The sequence below is a fragment of the Erythrolamprus reginae genome, chromosome 5, assembly GCF_031021105.1.
Source record: "Erythrolamprus reginae isolate rEryReg1 chromosome 5, rEryReg1.hap1, whole genome shotgun sequence".
Lineage (NCBI taxonomy): Eukaryota > Metazoa > Chordata > Lepidosauria > Squamata > Dipsadidae > Erythrolamprus > Erythrolamprus reginae.
The window spans coordinates 93,045,705-93,063,520 of NC_091954.1; the positions used below are offsets into that span (position 1 = coordinate 93,045,705).

At 39.5% G+C, this 17,816-nt stretch overlaps 1 protein-coding gene across 5 annotated transcripts in view; it reads right to left on the minus strand.

Annotated features, from left to right (window-relative positions):
• The window catches only part of VEPH1 (ventricular zone expressed PH domain containing 1), a 181,809-nt gene that overhangs the window by 73,409 nt on the left and 90,584 nt on the right, over positions 1 to 17,816 (minus strand). For all 5 annotated transcript variants that reach the window (XR_011559233.1, XM_070753507.1, XM_070753508.1 and 2 more), the window contains one exon: positions 13,558 to 13,778. Coding sequence is in view for 4 of the 5 variants with exons in the window: in XM_070753507.1 (XP_070609608.1) it covers positions 13,558 to 13,778 (221 nt within the window). In the remaining variant the exon portion in view is untranslated. The remainder of the gene's footprint in view (positions 1 to 13,557; positions 13,779 to 17,816) is intronic.

Below are 17,816 nucleotides of genomic sequence, written 5' to 3' on the forward strand. Positions count from 1 at the left end.
AATCAATATAACATTTGTCTTTGCTCTATTTCTCATCTAAATACTTGATATGAATGTCAAGTAAATACACATACAGTATATTTTTATGTTTCCAACCAATGTACTGTGTCTCTCTATTATTACTACATGAATTCCCTACACATTTCATTATAAATATATTACACAGCCAAGGGGGAATTGCCGCTACTCACTCCATTTTCCCCTATCAAGGATATAGGAGCTGCCGAAGTTTGCAATGCATTCCACATAGGGCTCTCCTTGAAAATCACTCAGAAGTTTCAACTTGTTCTGTCGGGCTCTCTGGTAGAATCCTCCCAAAAATTCACAGGCACAAATTTCAGACACACACACGTTTGAAAATTCAAAACAATGTTCTTTATAATGAAAATTCACTTAAACTAAGCCCTCTTTTGGTATAGCAAAGAGCACTCGTCTCCAAACAAACTGGTAATTTATACAAGTCCCTTATCAGTCCTGTGATACTTAGCTTGCAGCTGTGAGGCAATTCACAGTCCTTCTTCTTTCACAAAGTGAAACACACTTTGCTCTGGTTTAGTTTCAAAGCAGGGAAAAATCAGCACACAAAAAGTCAAAGTTAGTAACGCAGTCATGAAACACAACGATCAGATAATCCTCCACAATGGCCAAACCCACAGGCTGCTCTTTATAGCAGCCTCACTAATAACCACAGCCCCACCCAACCACAGGTGGCCTCATTTTCTTTGATAATAATCTCTCAGTTGTTGTTGCCTATGCATCGCTCTCCGCATGCGTGGCTGTATCATTAACTCTTGTTCTGAATCCAAGGAGGAGCTAGATAATTGATCTCCTTCTGAGCTGTCTGCCACACTCTCCTCCTCCCTGTCACTCATGTCTTCTTGGTCAGAGGAGCCTTCATCATCAGATTCCACCAGGGGTAAAACAGGCCTGCAGTATGTGGATGTCTCCCCCACACCCACAGTCCTTGGGGCAGGAGCTGGGCCAGAGCTAACCACAATACAACTTGTGCAGAATGAGGTGGCATAGGCAGTTAATTGCACTAGTTATTCTGCTTATGTGATGTTATTGAAGGACAAGCTGCATTGTCTTCTGGTGTGCTTCCAGGTGTAATTATTGCACAATTCAAGGCCAACTCAAAGCCAGGAACTACCTTTACATACAATCCTTCAAGGTGTAGGGCTGATTTATTTATGGGACTGTTTTTGTCAAATTGTTAGCAACTGTCCAGGAGGAGAAGTATGCTGAAGATGCCATAAGGAAAGTAAATGACAGGCTCCAGGAGAAGAGCCTTACAATTAGTTAATTCTTAATCAATATTTATTCTTCCTTTCCTTCTGTTTTTCTGTGCTTTGCATACAAATACTTATCTTAATTAAATTTCCTGGACTCATAAAGACAGTATTGTGGCTGGTCAGTTCTTATCATCACTGGATACAGTCATGCCATTCGTTTACACTTATTGAATTTTCTTTGACATGCGTGATTACATACCCAATTTTTTAGTCTTTATCAGTATGCATGTGCTTACAGAAAAAAGGGTAATTTTCTCCTGGGGTTCTTGTTCCTTTAAAACCTCTTTGAACACATCCACATTGGAAAAACAATTCTTGTTATAATGTTTAAAAGAAGTAATTTTTGTTTCTGAACTTTCTCAAATCAACATTTTCTGGGGTTTTTTGTTTCTTCAATTCTACATAGGATTTTGTTTCCTTTCTATTTCTTTCTCTCTCTCCCTCGTTTTCTCGCTCTCCCCCTCTCACTGTCTCTCAATAGTTTGGAACAGTAAAATAGGTTAAACAAATAACTCAAACCGATTTTATCCAGATCTGAGTTACTGACAAGAAGTCTGGATACAATTAAATGCCTGATGCCCACTGGTACTATGCAACTTGGCTGTTCATGGAAATGTTACTTTATACACACACACATGTCGACACACAAACGCACAAAACCTGATCGGCATGCAACAGTGCTAATAGTTTTTATTAAACCAGATATTTGTTATAACCGTTAAACCTCAAGTCTTCTTTAGGAACCAAGCAACTCTATCTACATACTTGGCGATATTTATTTTCTCTCCAAAGTTGTAATTTTAACTTGAAGTATTTTATCCTTTTCATCCCCAATCATAATAGATTTTAATAGATTTCCCCTGTGAAGGAGATTCTGTGTCAAGCAATATCTTCTATTAAAGAGGGAAAAAATCTGGGGATTAAAAGCTATGTTTTTGTAAGAAATAGCATTTTTTAAAATGAAAATCTCTAAATCTCACAGACATGCCAGTATATCTAAATCTTATAGACATGCATGTCATTCCTAGTGCATCTTTAGCCAAATTCGTTCAAAGAATGATTATTTGAAAAGTGAAAAAAGTGATATATTATTTTTTTTTGCATTCTGCAATTGTTGACTATAATAATATCCACTATATCCAGGGGTGGGATTCAGCCATTTTGGACAGGTTTGGGTTAAGCGGATGTTAATTTTACATGTGATTTGCTGAACTGGTAGTTGCAAGGACTGGCTGACCCTGCTCATTGCCCCTCCCAAGAGTTTCCACATGACCCATTTTGGATCCATGGTAAGTGCAGAGGCCATGTGAAGGCTCTGAGAGAGGGAAAAATGGGCCTTAAGGAAGTATTGGAAATCTGGAAATGGGCCCATTTGCAGCCTTCGGAGGCCTTTGGTAGCCCGGGGAGGAGATTTTCAACCTCCCTGAAGCTCACGGAAAGCCACTGGAGCCTGTGGAAGGTAAAAATTGGGACCACCAGAAATACCAGAAGTCCAGAAATGAGCCCATTTCTGGAGTCCGGAGGGCCTCTGGAGCCTAGGGAAGACCGTTTTCGCCCCCCCCCCCCAGAGGCTTCAGGAAAGCTTTTAGAGCCTGGGGAGGGTGAACAATGGGCCTATCAGAAGTTCCAGCGGTCTGGAAATGGGCCTGTTTCCAGTCTCTGGAAACCCTCTGGAGCCCAGGGGAGGCCATTTTCAACCTCCCTGAAGCTCAAGGAAAGCTTCCGGAGTCTGCGGAGGGTGAAAACACCCCAACGTGGTGCAGAAAACCATGCCCACCCAGCAATGGGCAGAGAACCAATTACTAAAACTTTTCAATCCCACTCCTGACTATCTATCTATCTATCTATCTATCTATCTATCTATCTATCTATCTATCTATCTATCTATCTATCTATCTATCTATCTATTGGATTTGTATGCAGTCCCTCTCCGGAGACTCGGGGCGGCTAACAGTGACAATAAAACAGTGTACAATAGTAATTTGGTATTAGAAATGATTAAAAATCCATTAATATAAAAACCAAACATACATACAGACATACCATGCATAGAATTGTAAAGGACTAGGGGGAAAGAGGATCTCAATTCCCCCATGACTGGCGGCAGAGGTGGGTTTTAAGTTGTTTACGAAAGGCAAGGAGGGTGGGGGCAGTTCTAATCTCTGGGGGGAGTTGGTTCCAGAGGGCCGGGGACGCCACAGAGAAGGCTCTTCCCCTGGATACCGCCAGGCGACATTGCTTAGTTGACGGGAGCCGGAGAAGATCCACTCTGTGGGACCTAACTGGTCGCTGGGATTCGTGCAGCAGAAGGCGGTCCCTGAGGAAATCTGGTCCGGTGCCATGAAGGGCTTTATAGGTCATAACCAACACTTTGAATTGTGACCGGAAACTGATCGGCAACCAATGCAGACTGCGGAGTGTTGGTGTAACATGGGCATATTTGGGAAAGCCCATGATTGCTCTCGCAGCTGCATTCTGCACGATCTGAAGTTTCCGAACATTTCTCAAAGGTAGCCCCATGTAGAGAGCGTTACAGTAGTCAAGCCTCGAGGTGATGAGCGCATGAGTGACCATGAGTGACTATATCTAACAGTTATTTCCTAAACGTTATTATTTACTTTGTGGGTGGATATGTTTTGCATACTACAATTTTCAGCAAAAAGAGTACACATTAATTAATATAAAAAGATATATAATGTAATATTAGCTTGAGACGACAGCTTGTTTAGCTCTAAATCTTATCTAGGTATTTCATGGCTGCATCTCATTCATTTAAAACAATCAGAAATGGTGCTCTGAACAGTTTATACTAAATAACATTATATGTGCAATGGTTCAAATAGGCTATGGCTTCTACACGCTCCATAAATATTAATTTGTTCCTGCCTCTGGAATGTCAAAAATGTGCCTGGAATATCTGAAAATGGCTTATGTTAATACTCCATCTTGTTGCAGCAAATTCCACAAATTATTTGTGCATCTTGTTTGAAATCTCAAAATTTTTCAGTGGCGACCTATTTTGAAAAGCCCAACATTTATTTATTTTATTTATTTATTTTGTCCAATACACAATGAGGGTTTTAGTGGGTATATATATATATACATACACACATAGTAAAATACATGATGAAGGTTATAGAGGAGATACTCATAGTAAAATATATCTAAGAAAGAATAGAAAAGAAGGTATAGTAATAGAACATAGCAATGAAAGAATAGAAGAAGAGACATAGGAATAGAAGAAAGGAATAGGAGATATAGGAGAGCAATAGGACAGGGGACGGAAGGCACTTTAGTGCACTTGTACTCGCCCCTTACTGACCTCTTAGGAATCTGGATAGGTCAACCATAGATAATCTAAGGGTAAAGTGTTGGGGGTTTGGGGATGACACTATGGAGTCCGGTAATGAGTTCCACGCTTCAACAACTCGGTTACTGAAGTCATATTTTTTACAGTCAAGCACACTAGAAAGGAAAGGGAGTTAAGATACAGGCATTAAATTATCCCTTCTGTCATATGTAGAAAGACAAAATTAAATGGCTGACTGACAGAAATGATTTTGAAAACAGACACAGAAATGTGTGAATGTATGGAGATATGTATGGAAATGTATAGATATATGATGGCCGTTGTAGCCAGGAAGACCTTTGTGCAATTGTGGGTTACATGTGGTGTTCACTCAAGTTCTAGTCTTTTCCTGTCTTGACTACTGTAATGTAATCTACATGTGCCGTCCCTGAAACATATTCAGAAACTTCAATTGGTTCAAAATACAGTGGTCCGGAGGTGGGTTCCTACCAGTTTTAACCAGTTCTTTAGAACCGTTAGTAAACTGATGGTGATGTCACTGAGGTAGTTCTGTCAGTGGGCGCTGCCATCGTTGATTTTGCTTCTGCGCATGTGCAAAAGCTAATTTTTGCTGGTCCACATGGTTTTGTGCAGGCCTAGATGTGCACATGTCACATTTGCAACTGGATCCAAATTCAAGATGCGGGTTTTTATCTTCAAAGACCTGGCATGGCTTGGAACCAGGTAGAGTGCTGTACTGCAGGCCACTGAAGCTGACTTGTAGATCTGAAGGTCAGCGGTTCAAATCTCATCACCGGCTCCATCCTTCCGAGGTGGGTAAAATGAGGACCCGGTTTGTGGGGGCAATAGCCTAGCTCTGTTAAAAAAGTGCTATTGCTAACATGTTGTAAGCCGCCCTGAGCCTAAGGAGAAGGGCGGCATAAAAATTGAATAAATAAATAAAATAAATAAATATTTGAAGGACTTTCTTTTCCTCCCGTCACATCTACCTGACCTACAAGAGTGGGGGAGCAGGGAATGCTATGGGTCCTCTATCACAGTGTTTCCCAACCTTGGCAACTTGAAGATATTTGGACTTCAACTCCCAGAATTCTCCAGCCAGCGAATGCTGGCTGGGGAATTCTGGGAGTTGAAGTCCAGATGTCTTCAAGTTGCCAAGGTTGGGAAGCACTGCTCTATCCTAAGGAAATCGAGCTAGTTGGATCAAGAGAGCCTTCTCCGTGGTGGCCCCCTCCCTACAAAACAATCCACACATAGATAAGATTGCCCCCCTCCACCTCTTTCACAAAGCCCTGAAGATCTGGTTTTGACAGTGGGCCTGGGGACCCCAGAGTGAGATGGAGCCCATCAGGTGGCATACTTGTTTTGTTTTTTAATAACAAAAGAGTCAGACCCTGAAGAAGAAACCAACAGATGGTTGGACTGAAATTATCTGCACATAGACTGAACAAACATTTCACACTTTGTGTACACTGAATTGCATTTGTTTTTAGAACCATTATTTTTAATTTGCGTTTCTGCCCTGAAAGTCTCTTTAAAAGAAACCTTGGCACAAATGTTGTCCTAGTTCTAGATTTAGTTATTGTAACAAGCAAAAGCCTGAATGAAATCTAAAAACGTGTGCTGATTGAAGTTCTTAAATCACCTCCGATCAGAGGAGGAAATGTTTGTCACACCTGGCTGGTTTAAAGAGAACATTTTGTTTTACATTTGACTATACATTACACTGTTCTCTATGGCTTAACAGTCAATAAAATATGGAACTTGGCTTGCAATCAATTTGGCTAACATTATACATGTGGGATTCATGGCATATATGATTCTTTATTTTCTTGTCAAAAAAAGAATATCTCATCCCTGGAGAGATTCTTTAGGGGGGTACAATAATATCTATGACTGGTCTATATCCATGGTGACCTTCTTAGCAACATGGTTTTCTTGCCAAGCTTTTTCCTAAAAGCATGACTTCTCCAACAAATCTGAAATGCTTTGCTTAACTTTTCATACTTGCACAGCTGGGAGATGTGTCTCATCTATTGACTGCTCTGATAAATTGCACAATTTTATTGAACTAATAAAATTAATTACTGGTTTAAAAATTAAGACTGAATAGACTCCATTCCAAAGATTTCTGGCAAAGAGTATAATGAATGCAGTCTGTTCTGCCAAAACGCGGGCATTGTGGAATCTGGAACAGATTTCGTAATCATCCCTGGCTATGCTCAAGAGGTTTCACAAACATAAATTCGGAAAGGTGGACCTGCATTTAATACTTCCATTCTGCATATGCAGGAGAGACAGTCACACAGGATCTGCATAAATTCACTAACTCCAAGGCTTAATATAATTGGGGTTCATTATGTTACATTTCGTGGGTATCTGTTCTTTAATGTTCTACTTCTCTAGCCATTTGCATTAAAACAAAACATGCTTTAAAAAAAAAATATCCATGTGCAGCGATTTTAATCCTTCTCGACAAGCTATTTATTTTATTTATTTATTTATTTATTTATTTATTTATTTATTTATTTATTTATTTATTTATTTATTTATTTACTTATTTATTTGTCCAATACACAAATACATAGGAAGAAAATAGACATGGGTATATAAGGGTAAAAGTGAACTTAGAGGAGAGGATATATGAAAGGAAGAGAATATATATGATAAGTGAGAGAAAGGAAAGACAATTGGACAGGGGACGAAAGGCACACCAGTGCACTTACGTACGCCCCTTATTGGCCTCTTAGGAACCTGGAGAGGTCAATCGTGGAGAGTCTAAGGGAGAAGTGATGGGGTTAGGGGTTGACACAATTGAGTCCGGTAATGAGTTCCATGCTTCGATAACTGGATTGTTGAAATCATATTTTTACAGTCAAGTTTGGAGCAGTTCGTATTAAGTTTGAATCTGTTGCGTGCTCTTGTGTTGTTGCGGTTGAAGCTGAAGTAGTCATTGACTGGTAGGACGTTGCAGCATATGATCTTGTGGGCAATACTCAAATCGTGTTTTAGGCGACGTAGTTCTAGACTTTCTAGGCCCAGGATTGTTAGTCTATTTTCGTAGGATATTCTGTTTCGAGTGGAGGAGTGAAGGGCTCTTCTGGTGAAATATCTATCTATGAATTCACTATGACTATTGAGCCAATACTCATAGTGAATTCAAAGAAGAATCTTGCTAAAAACGTGGAGACATAATGCTCTATATATCTTGCATGGGATTCTTTCCAGAAAATACAACATCATTGTGCATTTCCAACAGTTCAAATATTTCTTAATTACTGTGCTAATTAGGGACAGAGGAAGTAAAAATAAAAGGTGCAAGGACTGTAAGAGCCAAATTAGATATGCTAGATCAAGCCTCTCCTTTTAAAAAAAATCATTTAAGTATTAAGTAACACAAACGTGGAATGATAGCAATCAACACTGCACGCCTTGTTATTCTCAAGCATCAAGATATGGACATTTCAGTAGATCAGCATTTTCTGTTTGTTGTTAAGTTGACCATGCTTCATTTCTAAGATGTAATCATTATATATCCATGTTCATTTTCATTCAAAAGTAAGCTCTCCAAGCTGAATAACCTGCCTCGTTGAGATAAATAGGGGCCAGGGCATTCTGGTGCCGAATGGTTTTAATTATAACTTGGTTTTAATTACATCAGATATATATATAAAATTCCTGATGTCAAAGAATTCAGATCTACATTACTGTACAAAACTTCAGTTCCTGTGGTACAAAAATATTCCTAAAGGAATGACATTATTCTTGAAATGCATATACTGTATATTCAAAGCATATTTGTTAACTCAAAATCTGGTATCTGATCAAAATCAGTGTAACCGTCCACATGGAAGGTACTTCTTTGGGTCTAACAAGCTCTCCATGTCTACGTCTAGTGTGGTGAACTCTGTCACTCCCAAACTTAGAATTAGTATGGTTGAGAAGTTGTGGATTAATTCTGATTCATAATAGTGCAAATAATATGGCACCAGTTACTATACCTAATAGTGCAATAACCGATACAGGCAGATGATAGTTTCTATTTTCATTTCTTCAGAAATCTCACTTTAATAGGTCGAGGAGATCCTGTGGTAAAGGGGCTGTTTTCCATGAAGTTAAAATTGTGAACCACATTATTATTATTATTTTATTATTTATTAGATTTGTATGCCGCCCCTCTCCGAAGACTCGGGGTGGCTCACAACAGTAATAGGAACAGTGTAACAATGGGACAAATCTAATAATAAAAAATATATAAAAACCCCAACAATTAAAAATCATACAGCACATACATAACAAACATGAAATATAAAAAGCCTGGGGGAGATGTCTTAGTTCCCCCATGCCTGGTGATACAGGTGGGTCTTGAGTAACTTGCGAAAGACAAGGAGGGTGGGGGCCGTTCTAATCTCTGGGGGGAGTTGGTTCCAGAGGGCCGGGGCCGCCACAGAGAAGGCTCTTCCCCTGGGGCCCGCCAAACGACATTGTTTGGTCGACAGGACCTGGAGAAGGCCAACTCTGTGGGACCTTATTGGCCGCTGGGATTCGTGTGGTAGAAGGCGGTTCCGGAGGTATTTTGGTCCAATGCCATGTAGGGCTTTAAAGGTCATTACTAACACTTTGAATTGTGACCGGAAACTGATCGGCAGCCAGTGCAGACCACGGAGTGTTGTAAAAATGTGGGCGAATCTGGGAAGCCCCACGATAGCTCTCGCGGCCACATTCTGCAGGATCTGAAGTTTCCGAACACTTTTCAAAGGTAGCCCCATGTAGAGAGTGTTGCAGTAATCGAACCTGGAGGTGATGAGGGCATGAGCGACTGTGAGCAGTGACTCCCTGTCCAAGTGCAGCAAATTTAAGGTGACCAGATTACCATTGACGGGGCCTGGGATGGAGAGCACACCTGAAAAATCTCTGAAATGGTGGAGAGGTGCGCGCTTGGTCTCTTCTCCAACCCTCCAATCTCTCTCTCTCTCTCTTTCTCCATAGTGCCTACCAGCATTTTGCCCAGGCCTGTCGGTAAGCAGAGCAGTGTGTTGGTCAGGAGCACTTCCAACAACGCTCGGACCTGGTAGATGAACTCCTCCACGCAGCTGCCAGATGGGAACATCTACAGAGCACCCAGCGCACTGCCGATGAACCCCCCAGCAAGCAGGAGTGCCTGGTGAAGAAGAGGGCCAGGATGGGCTTCTTCGGCTTCTATGGGAAGCTGCCCGGGACTCGCTGGCTGCCTCGCCCATCCTGTCTCTCTCTCTCCGTGCGAGGGGGCATGGTGTTGGTCGCTCGGCGATGAGCCAGGCAGCCTGAAGAGCAGTGGTGTCAGTTCCTCTTCAGCAACGTCACTGCCGGGGGCCTCTGCAATGTCCTTTGCGCCCATCATAGCCCCCCAGTGTGGAAGCTGAGCAAGCAGCTCCAACGCAATCTCCAGCTGGTGTCCAAGCCGCCGGCTGGTATGTCTTTCAAAAAATTGGGATTTTTTAAAAACCCCACGGGACGCGGGACCAATTGGTAAAAAGCGGGACTGTCTCACCAAAAGCAGGACGTGTTAGAGATTTGTTTGTTTCATCAGGCTTGTATTAGATAACAAATATAAGTATAAACATAATTATGAATACATGAAATGGATACGAATGAAAGGAAAAATTAGGACAGGGAAGGTAGGCATGTAGTTGCGCTTATGCATCTCCCTTAAAACCTCTTAGGAATGGAGTGACATTGACACTAGACAGTCTAAGGGTAAAGTTTTGAGGGTTTGGGGAAGAAACCACGGAATCAGGTAATGCAGTAGTAAAAAATCAGAAAAAATCCCCCGCCCGGCCCAAATTTTCCAAAAAGTAAAAAAAAAAGATGGCAGCCTCCATAGATCGGCATTGACCAATCCGGTTCTGTGATGTCATTGTGATATCACCAGCAGGTTGCTACCAGTTCAGGTAGTAATGGGCAGCCAAAATGTTTATTGCCACACTGTGGGTGTGGCTTATTTTGTGGATGTGGCTTGATGGTCAAGTGACTGGATAGGAGTGGCTTGCCTGCCATGTGACAGTTGGGAGTGGCTTGAACGATCATCATCGTTCAAGTGAACTGTTAAGTTCTCGACTCACTAGTGTCGATCTCTGAGGTGACAATTTGCTTCGCGTTCACCGTGCTCTCCTTCCTGGGTCAGTCTCTGCCTCAGGCTGGGTAGCTAGGCGAACGGGTGCCAATCAGCTGTTGAGAAAAGAGGGGGGAGGAAATGGCCCCCCTGCAACTCCTGTCAGTGCTGGTCTCCCTGCCGCTTTCCGAGGAGGAGGAGGAGGGTGGGATGGTCAGCTGGTGCTGGGCACACAGCTTCATGTATGTTGTGAGCCGCCCCGAGTCCTCGGAGAGAGGCGGCATTCAAATCAAATCAAATCAAATCAGATCAGATCAGATCAGATCAGATCAGATCAAATCAAATCAAATCAAATCAAATCAAATCAAATCAAATCAAATCAAAAATAAATTTCTGCTGGTGGAACTGCGTTCTACCCCATCCTGCCTGCTACTCACCCCTGAGTTCCGGTAAACTGGTCCAAACTGGGAGGAACCCACCTCTGATCCCACCAGATGTAAGGAAAATGGTTAAAACAGTTATAAAAATGCTCTTGAAATTATTTGAACTGAGTTTGAAATATACAGTGCGGTTTTTAAAAACAATAAGCTGTAATAATTTAAAGGGTCAAATTTCTGAATATCATTTAACGTTGCTTTGGGGAGTAAATTCACCAAAGTATTTATGAGGTTAAGCTGCATAGAGCTAACAGAACAGCTTTATGCTTAGTAACGGCTTAGTATCCTGCATTATTGATAATAAACCTCAGTGTAAAATGAAATAAGATATTTTCTGGGATTTTAAGATATTAAATATTAAACAAGGAGCCTAGGGCTTGTTGCTACACTCATATCAATTTAAATAGACTTATTTTGAGACTTACAAACCAAATATTCTCCTTCACTTAAATTTAATGGATTTAGTAATATGAATCTGAAAAACATCAACTACTCTGATAGATAATGATGTTAATAATATTGATAATAAGCCAGTGCTGTTCCACTGATACTCTTAAACACATCTTGCAGCCTCAAACAATGCTTAAAAACTGAAATACTGTAAAAAGACTGGTAAATGATTTCAATATGTTTTGATCATATACCTGGCCAACAATGACTAATAGTTTATTCCAATGAATCAATAATTATTAAGTAAGTCTACATAAAACAAAACATTATTTTTCTATGTATCATGATTGAAAAGGAAATTCCTATTAAGGAAACAGATTCTTAATTTAATTTTAAAACCTAAAGTAATTTTAATTATGATAATAAAATTGATTTCCTTGTGCTGTTGTGGCACATGGCTTTCTATCCGTAGCTTGCTTCCTTCTAGTAGCAATGATTCGTATCTAGGACACTGAATGTTTATGTCAAGATAAAAAATTATTGATGGTAGAGTATAATTTATGGGTGAAACCTTGCTTTTGGTAATTTATTCATAAAGTAATACCTTGGTATTCAACTGCTTTGAAACTCATCAAATTTGGTACTCAATGCATTTGAAAATGTTGCCCCTTACTCATTATTGGTTTGGTACTCAACACACAAGCTAGACCTTGTCAGTGTCGGCTGCGTTATGACTCGTTACATTAATCCTTATGGGAAAAATTTGTTTGGTACTCATTGTTTTGGTACCAATCGTTCCTCCTGGGACCAATTAATGTTGAATACCAAAGTACAAATCTATTATTATATTAGGACATACTTAGATAAACTAGGAAGAACTGCACTTCTAAAACAATTGTTTTAAGTTAGAACAATTAATCAGTGGAACAGCTTGCCTCCAGAGGTTGTGAATGCTCCAACACTGGAAGGTTTTTAGAAGATGTGGGATAATCATCTGTCTGAAATAGTGTAGGGTTTCCTGCCTAAGCAGGGGGTTGGAGTAGAAGGCTTCCAAGGTCCTTTCCAAATTATTATTATTATTATTATTATTATTATTATTATTATTATTATTATTATTATTTAGTATTAGTAGTATTGTTATTAGTAGTATTAATATTATTAGCGATTCTTGCAGGATTATTTAGCTATCCAATATCTTTCACTGAAGAACGGTATTCTCAACAACGTAGGATGCCTTTGAGACTGGTGCACATTATGCCAGGAAAAAGGGAAAACCTGCTCATCCAGTCAGATCATCTGAATTAACTCTGGCAAGCAAAGTGATGACAGGTGTGGCAGCTGGATCACTCTTTTATCTATCTATCTATCTATCTATCTATCTATCTATCTATCTATCTATCTATCTATCTACCTACCTACCTACCTACCTACCTACCTACCTACCTACCTATTTGGATTTGTATGCAGCCCCTCTCTGAGTACTCGGGCCAGCTCACAGCATATATAAAAACAGAACAATAATGTAATCCAATTAATACTACAATTTAAAAACAATTAAAAGAAAAAATTAACCAAACAATTAACTTATTAACCAAACATTCAGCAGTCATACTTAAGGCATTCAGTGGTCAGGGGAAGATCTAAAAGTCCCAAGCCTGGTGGCAAAGATGAGTTTTTAAGCTCTTTCAGAAGGCAAGGAGGGAGGGGGCAGAGCGAATCTCTGGGGAGAGTTGATTCCAGAGGGCCGGGGCTCCCACAGAGAAGGCTCTACCCCTAGGTCCCGCCAACTAACATTGTTTGGTTGACGGGACCCTAAGGAGGCCAACTCTGTGGGACCTCACCGGTCGCTGGGATTCGTGCGGCAGAAGGCGAACAACGAACACAAATTTGCACCAGCCTATGGTTGACAACCAAATATTTTAGGCTGGTTTCTCTGATAATTGGACCAATATATTAAATACAAATATGGCATCTTTAGCATCACGAATATTAAAATGCTGCATTCTTAGGATAAAAGGATCAGGAGTTTGAATTTACCTGCATTCCGAACTAGTGTTATTTTTCAGCTGTTGGATAAGATGTTTAGCAACAGCAGTGAAACTGTTACTCATACGGTAAATATCTCTGCTCTGGATACCCAAGATGTTGGTGAAGAGGTCAGTGATGTATTTGATCTCCAACAAAATGACGTGGTGGAAAGAATGTTCCATGTTTCCTAGCTGATGAAGCAAATAGACCAGACAGATACGAGCTCGTTCCTATTGAGAAAAAAAGGAGTTTAAAATAGATAATACTGTTAAAAAGTTGAATTAGCATTGCTTGAGGAAAGGAGTAGGGGTGGAGAGAATCCACAGCTATTTTGCTAATTGTTTTCAGTTCACTTTTAAAAGGGGACATATTATGGACCTGTGCAAAATGAACATGAGTGAAACGGATATCTAAATAACAGAAGTATAATATATTTAGAACTTGCTTAAAATTAAAAAAAATATAAAGTGGTACCTCTACCTACAAACGCCTCTACTTACGAACTTTTCTAGATGAGAAACAGGTGTTCAAGATTTTTTTTGCCTCTTCTCAAGAACCATTTTTCACTTACAAACCCAAGCCTCTGAAATTGTATCCGGAAAAGGCAGGGAGAAGCTTCCGTGGGGCCTCTCTAGGAATCTCCTGGGAGGAAACAGGCTGGAAAAGGTGGGGAGAAGCCTCTGTGGGGCCTCTCTAGGAATCTCCTGGGAGGAAATAGGGCCGGAAAAGGCAGGGAGAAGCCTCTGTGGGGCCTCTCTAGGAATCTCCTGGGAGGAAACAGGGCCTCCACCTTCCCTGTGGTTTCCCCAGTCGCATGCATTATTTGCTTTTACATTGATTCCGCTGGGAAAAATTGCTTCTTCTTACAAACTTTTCTACTTTAGAACCTGGTCACTGAACGAATTAAGTAGAGGAGGTACCACTGTACATGGTTTTCACGATTAGGCTTCATCTAATCTTTTCTTTATTGTACAGGAGCTAAATAGAATGACAAAAAGATGGAAAACGATGAACTATAAAAGGTGGATATGGGATTTCAGGGACAAATACAAATAATTGGAAGAAAAGCAGATCACTTGGTCTGTGCCAGGAAGGGTGATGTAGGTAACAACTAGCACTTTGAATGTTACTCCTAATAGGAATCAGTACAGCTCAAGCAGTAGTGGTGTTGCATGGATGTAGCAAGGTCCACCAACAAGTACAGATGATATTGCATTTTTTTGGGTATCCAAAGTAGAGATACAAGCCCGCAAGCAATGCCCCACTATGGAAGGTATAACCCTGTGGCCTAGAGTTGATGGCTGAAAGGAGACAAACAGGGATTGGGCCTTCTGGAAGGAAGTGGTTCTGGAGATGTAAAGGTGGAGGGACCACTTCACGTCCAGAGTATGGCAGGTCTACTCCATGGTGTGCAGAGGCCGAGGGCAGAAATCTGGAAAGACCAACTCCTCTGCCCAGTTAAACAAGGAATTGACCTTAGGAAGAAAGATCAGGTCCAACCGCAGAACCACCCAGTTAGAATGAAAAATACAGAGAGCTCCACAGAACAGCTGATGTTGTCAGCCGAGCTTAGACTTTTTGGTTTATTAATTCATTCTTGTTGAAACTAGTAACGGGGAGTTTAGCTATGAATCCTAACACTATTTCTTCTCCTCAAAGCTCTAGAGCTCACAGAAAAGCAATCAAACAGCTTGGGCTGAGTTGAAGAACTGGGGACCATTGACAGGGAGGCGGTCCTTAGAGTTAGAAGACTAGGGCTACCCATTCTGGACTCTCCCATGGGAGCCATGAAGAATTGTGGGTCCTCCATCACTGGAGGTTTAAAAAAAATAGAACAATCAAGACATAACAACCGAGATGATATAAGGTCTCCTGCCTTAAGCAGAGGTTGGACTAGAATATTTCTGATATCTCTTCCTTTCCTATGATCCAAAGTTCTATCCCATCCACTAACAACAACAAAAATGCTAATTAAGTGGGGAACATATCTCCTACATGGAAAATTAATCCTATTCTTTTTTTTTTAAGACACTATACAGAATCATTGGAATAGGACACAAATTAAAAATCATTGCATTTAAATAATAGTTAACAAATATGAATCAAAAGTAAATATTTTATGTTCTCTCAACTGCAAGCGGCAGATGATACCACCAGAGAAATCAATAAGAAAATAAAAGTGTAATGAGCATGTTTTTAAAAAACCATTTCCTAACAGTATTTGTAATTGACCCAAGTAGGAGGAAATGTTTCCATCAGTGATTTTCTACTTTGATCCAGCCAGCAGGAATTTATAAACATTGAAATTCTGCTGCTCATTTCCTGGTCTTAAAGAATAATAATTGCACTTTTATGGGATATATAATTAATTGGCAAACTCAAATCTTCAAATTCCTCTCATCAACTTGAGAATCTTCCTCTTTAGCAAAACTAAGATTGAAAAATTCCTGGTAAAATTGATGTTTGGATTTTATCTAGTATTGTTATTGCACGCTGATTTTTTTGGGATGGAAGAATATGTTTATACTCTTTATAGGAAGCAGATTTTCCATTTTCACGGTATATACATTTGTTTATTGGCAAATGAGGTTAGCATAAAAAGCTAATTAAAGCGTCTCATTTTGTTGTACTGTATAAAAAATATTAGGAAACAACAGAAGGAAAAGAAGAAGGGCAATCCCAAATTCAGTCTTGGATAATTTAGTGTATTGTCATTTTATTTGAAGGGTAAAACAATTTATTGTAAATATGAGTGAAATAATCAGGGCGTTATAAAGGCTGCTGATTTTTACTTTAGAGAAGTTAATAAACAATCGTGACATTGTGTTAAAATTCCAGCACAATGATCCTTCCAACATTAAATAAAACTTTGCTTTTACGAAAATAATAGAGATGAAGCCAAAACTGCACAAAGGATCCCTTCTTTATTGTCCCTCTTTATTTGTCTTTTTAAAGGTGAGCCCAGTTAGAACGACTGAAGAGGCAACAAATAATGTCAGTTGCCAAGGCCGCCTACATCTGATGAGAATATCAAAGGATTCTGATGTGCCTCTTTCCAACATATAACAGCTGCTTGGAACAGCAAAATGTCTTGGGCAAGTTCTAGGTCAGCTTACAAAGGAGATTTAACTTATAGTTCAGCAGATATATTTATCTCCCTGAAGCAAATTTAGATTTAATGAGTCTTGTGTTGTGTTGTTCTGTTAAAGTTAATGGGATTGGAACTGTAGTTGCAAAAATATATCTGCAGCAGAGGTGGGTTCTTACCAGTTCTAACTGGTTCTTTAGAACTGTTAGTAACTTGGTGATGATGTCACAGAGTCAGTTCTCTTGGTATCTCCATGGGTGCCGCCATCTTGGATTTTGCTTCTGCGCATGCACAGAAGCTAATTTTTGCTTCTGTGTATGCGCAGAAGCTATTTTTTTAATTGCTTCAGATGATCCAGAACCCACCCCTGATCTGCAGGGCACCAGGTTAGGAAATGTGATTTTTCAGTGATTTAAATGGAATGAAGTATGGCTGATTAAATTTGGATCAATTTTACTATCAATATAGTATCAACAGTACTCACATATTTGTATGGTCAGTAGTTGATTACTTCAAACTAACAATGTATTATTTTTCTGTGATAGAATAATTATTTTGTAGTATCAACTATGGTTGTTGCCTGGATACAATATGATAGACAATGCTCCTGGATTTATTTTACTCAAAAAAGTATTCTCTTTCAAAATAAGAAAGTCAATATGAAGAGCACATTTAAAAATTAGCAAGATGAGGTGTTAGGGTTCTCATTGCCAGTGTTCTTTACCAAGGAGAAAATTTCATAACTTTTTAAAAAATATGACTGAAAATATTTGTGGTTGGTTTTGAAAAATCTTCTCAGCCTATTTCAAGGACTTAATATGTAAATTTTGGCCTTTTGCTTTAAAAAAGTGAATTTTTTTAGTATTAATACTTGCTGTGAAATTTATAATTGTGCTTGAAAAAGAGAAAAACATTTTTAAAAGAATATTATTTCTTCTGCCTGAAAAATATAATATATAATATTCAAGAATATGTGGACAGGTGATGATGCAACAGTTAATTATTTTTATTTATTTTATTTATTATTTATTTATTAATCAGATTTGTATGCCGCCCCTCTCCGCAGACTCAGGGCAGCTCACAGCAATAATAATACAATGTAAACAAATCTAATATTTAAGTTAATTTAAAAAAACCCAATTTAGAAACCAATCATACATACTAGCATACCATACATAAA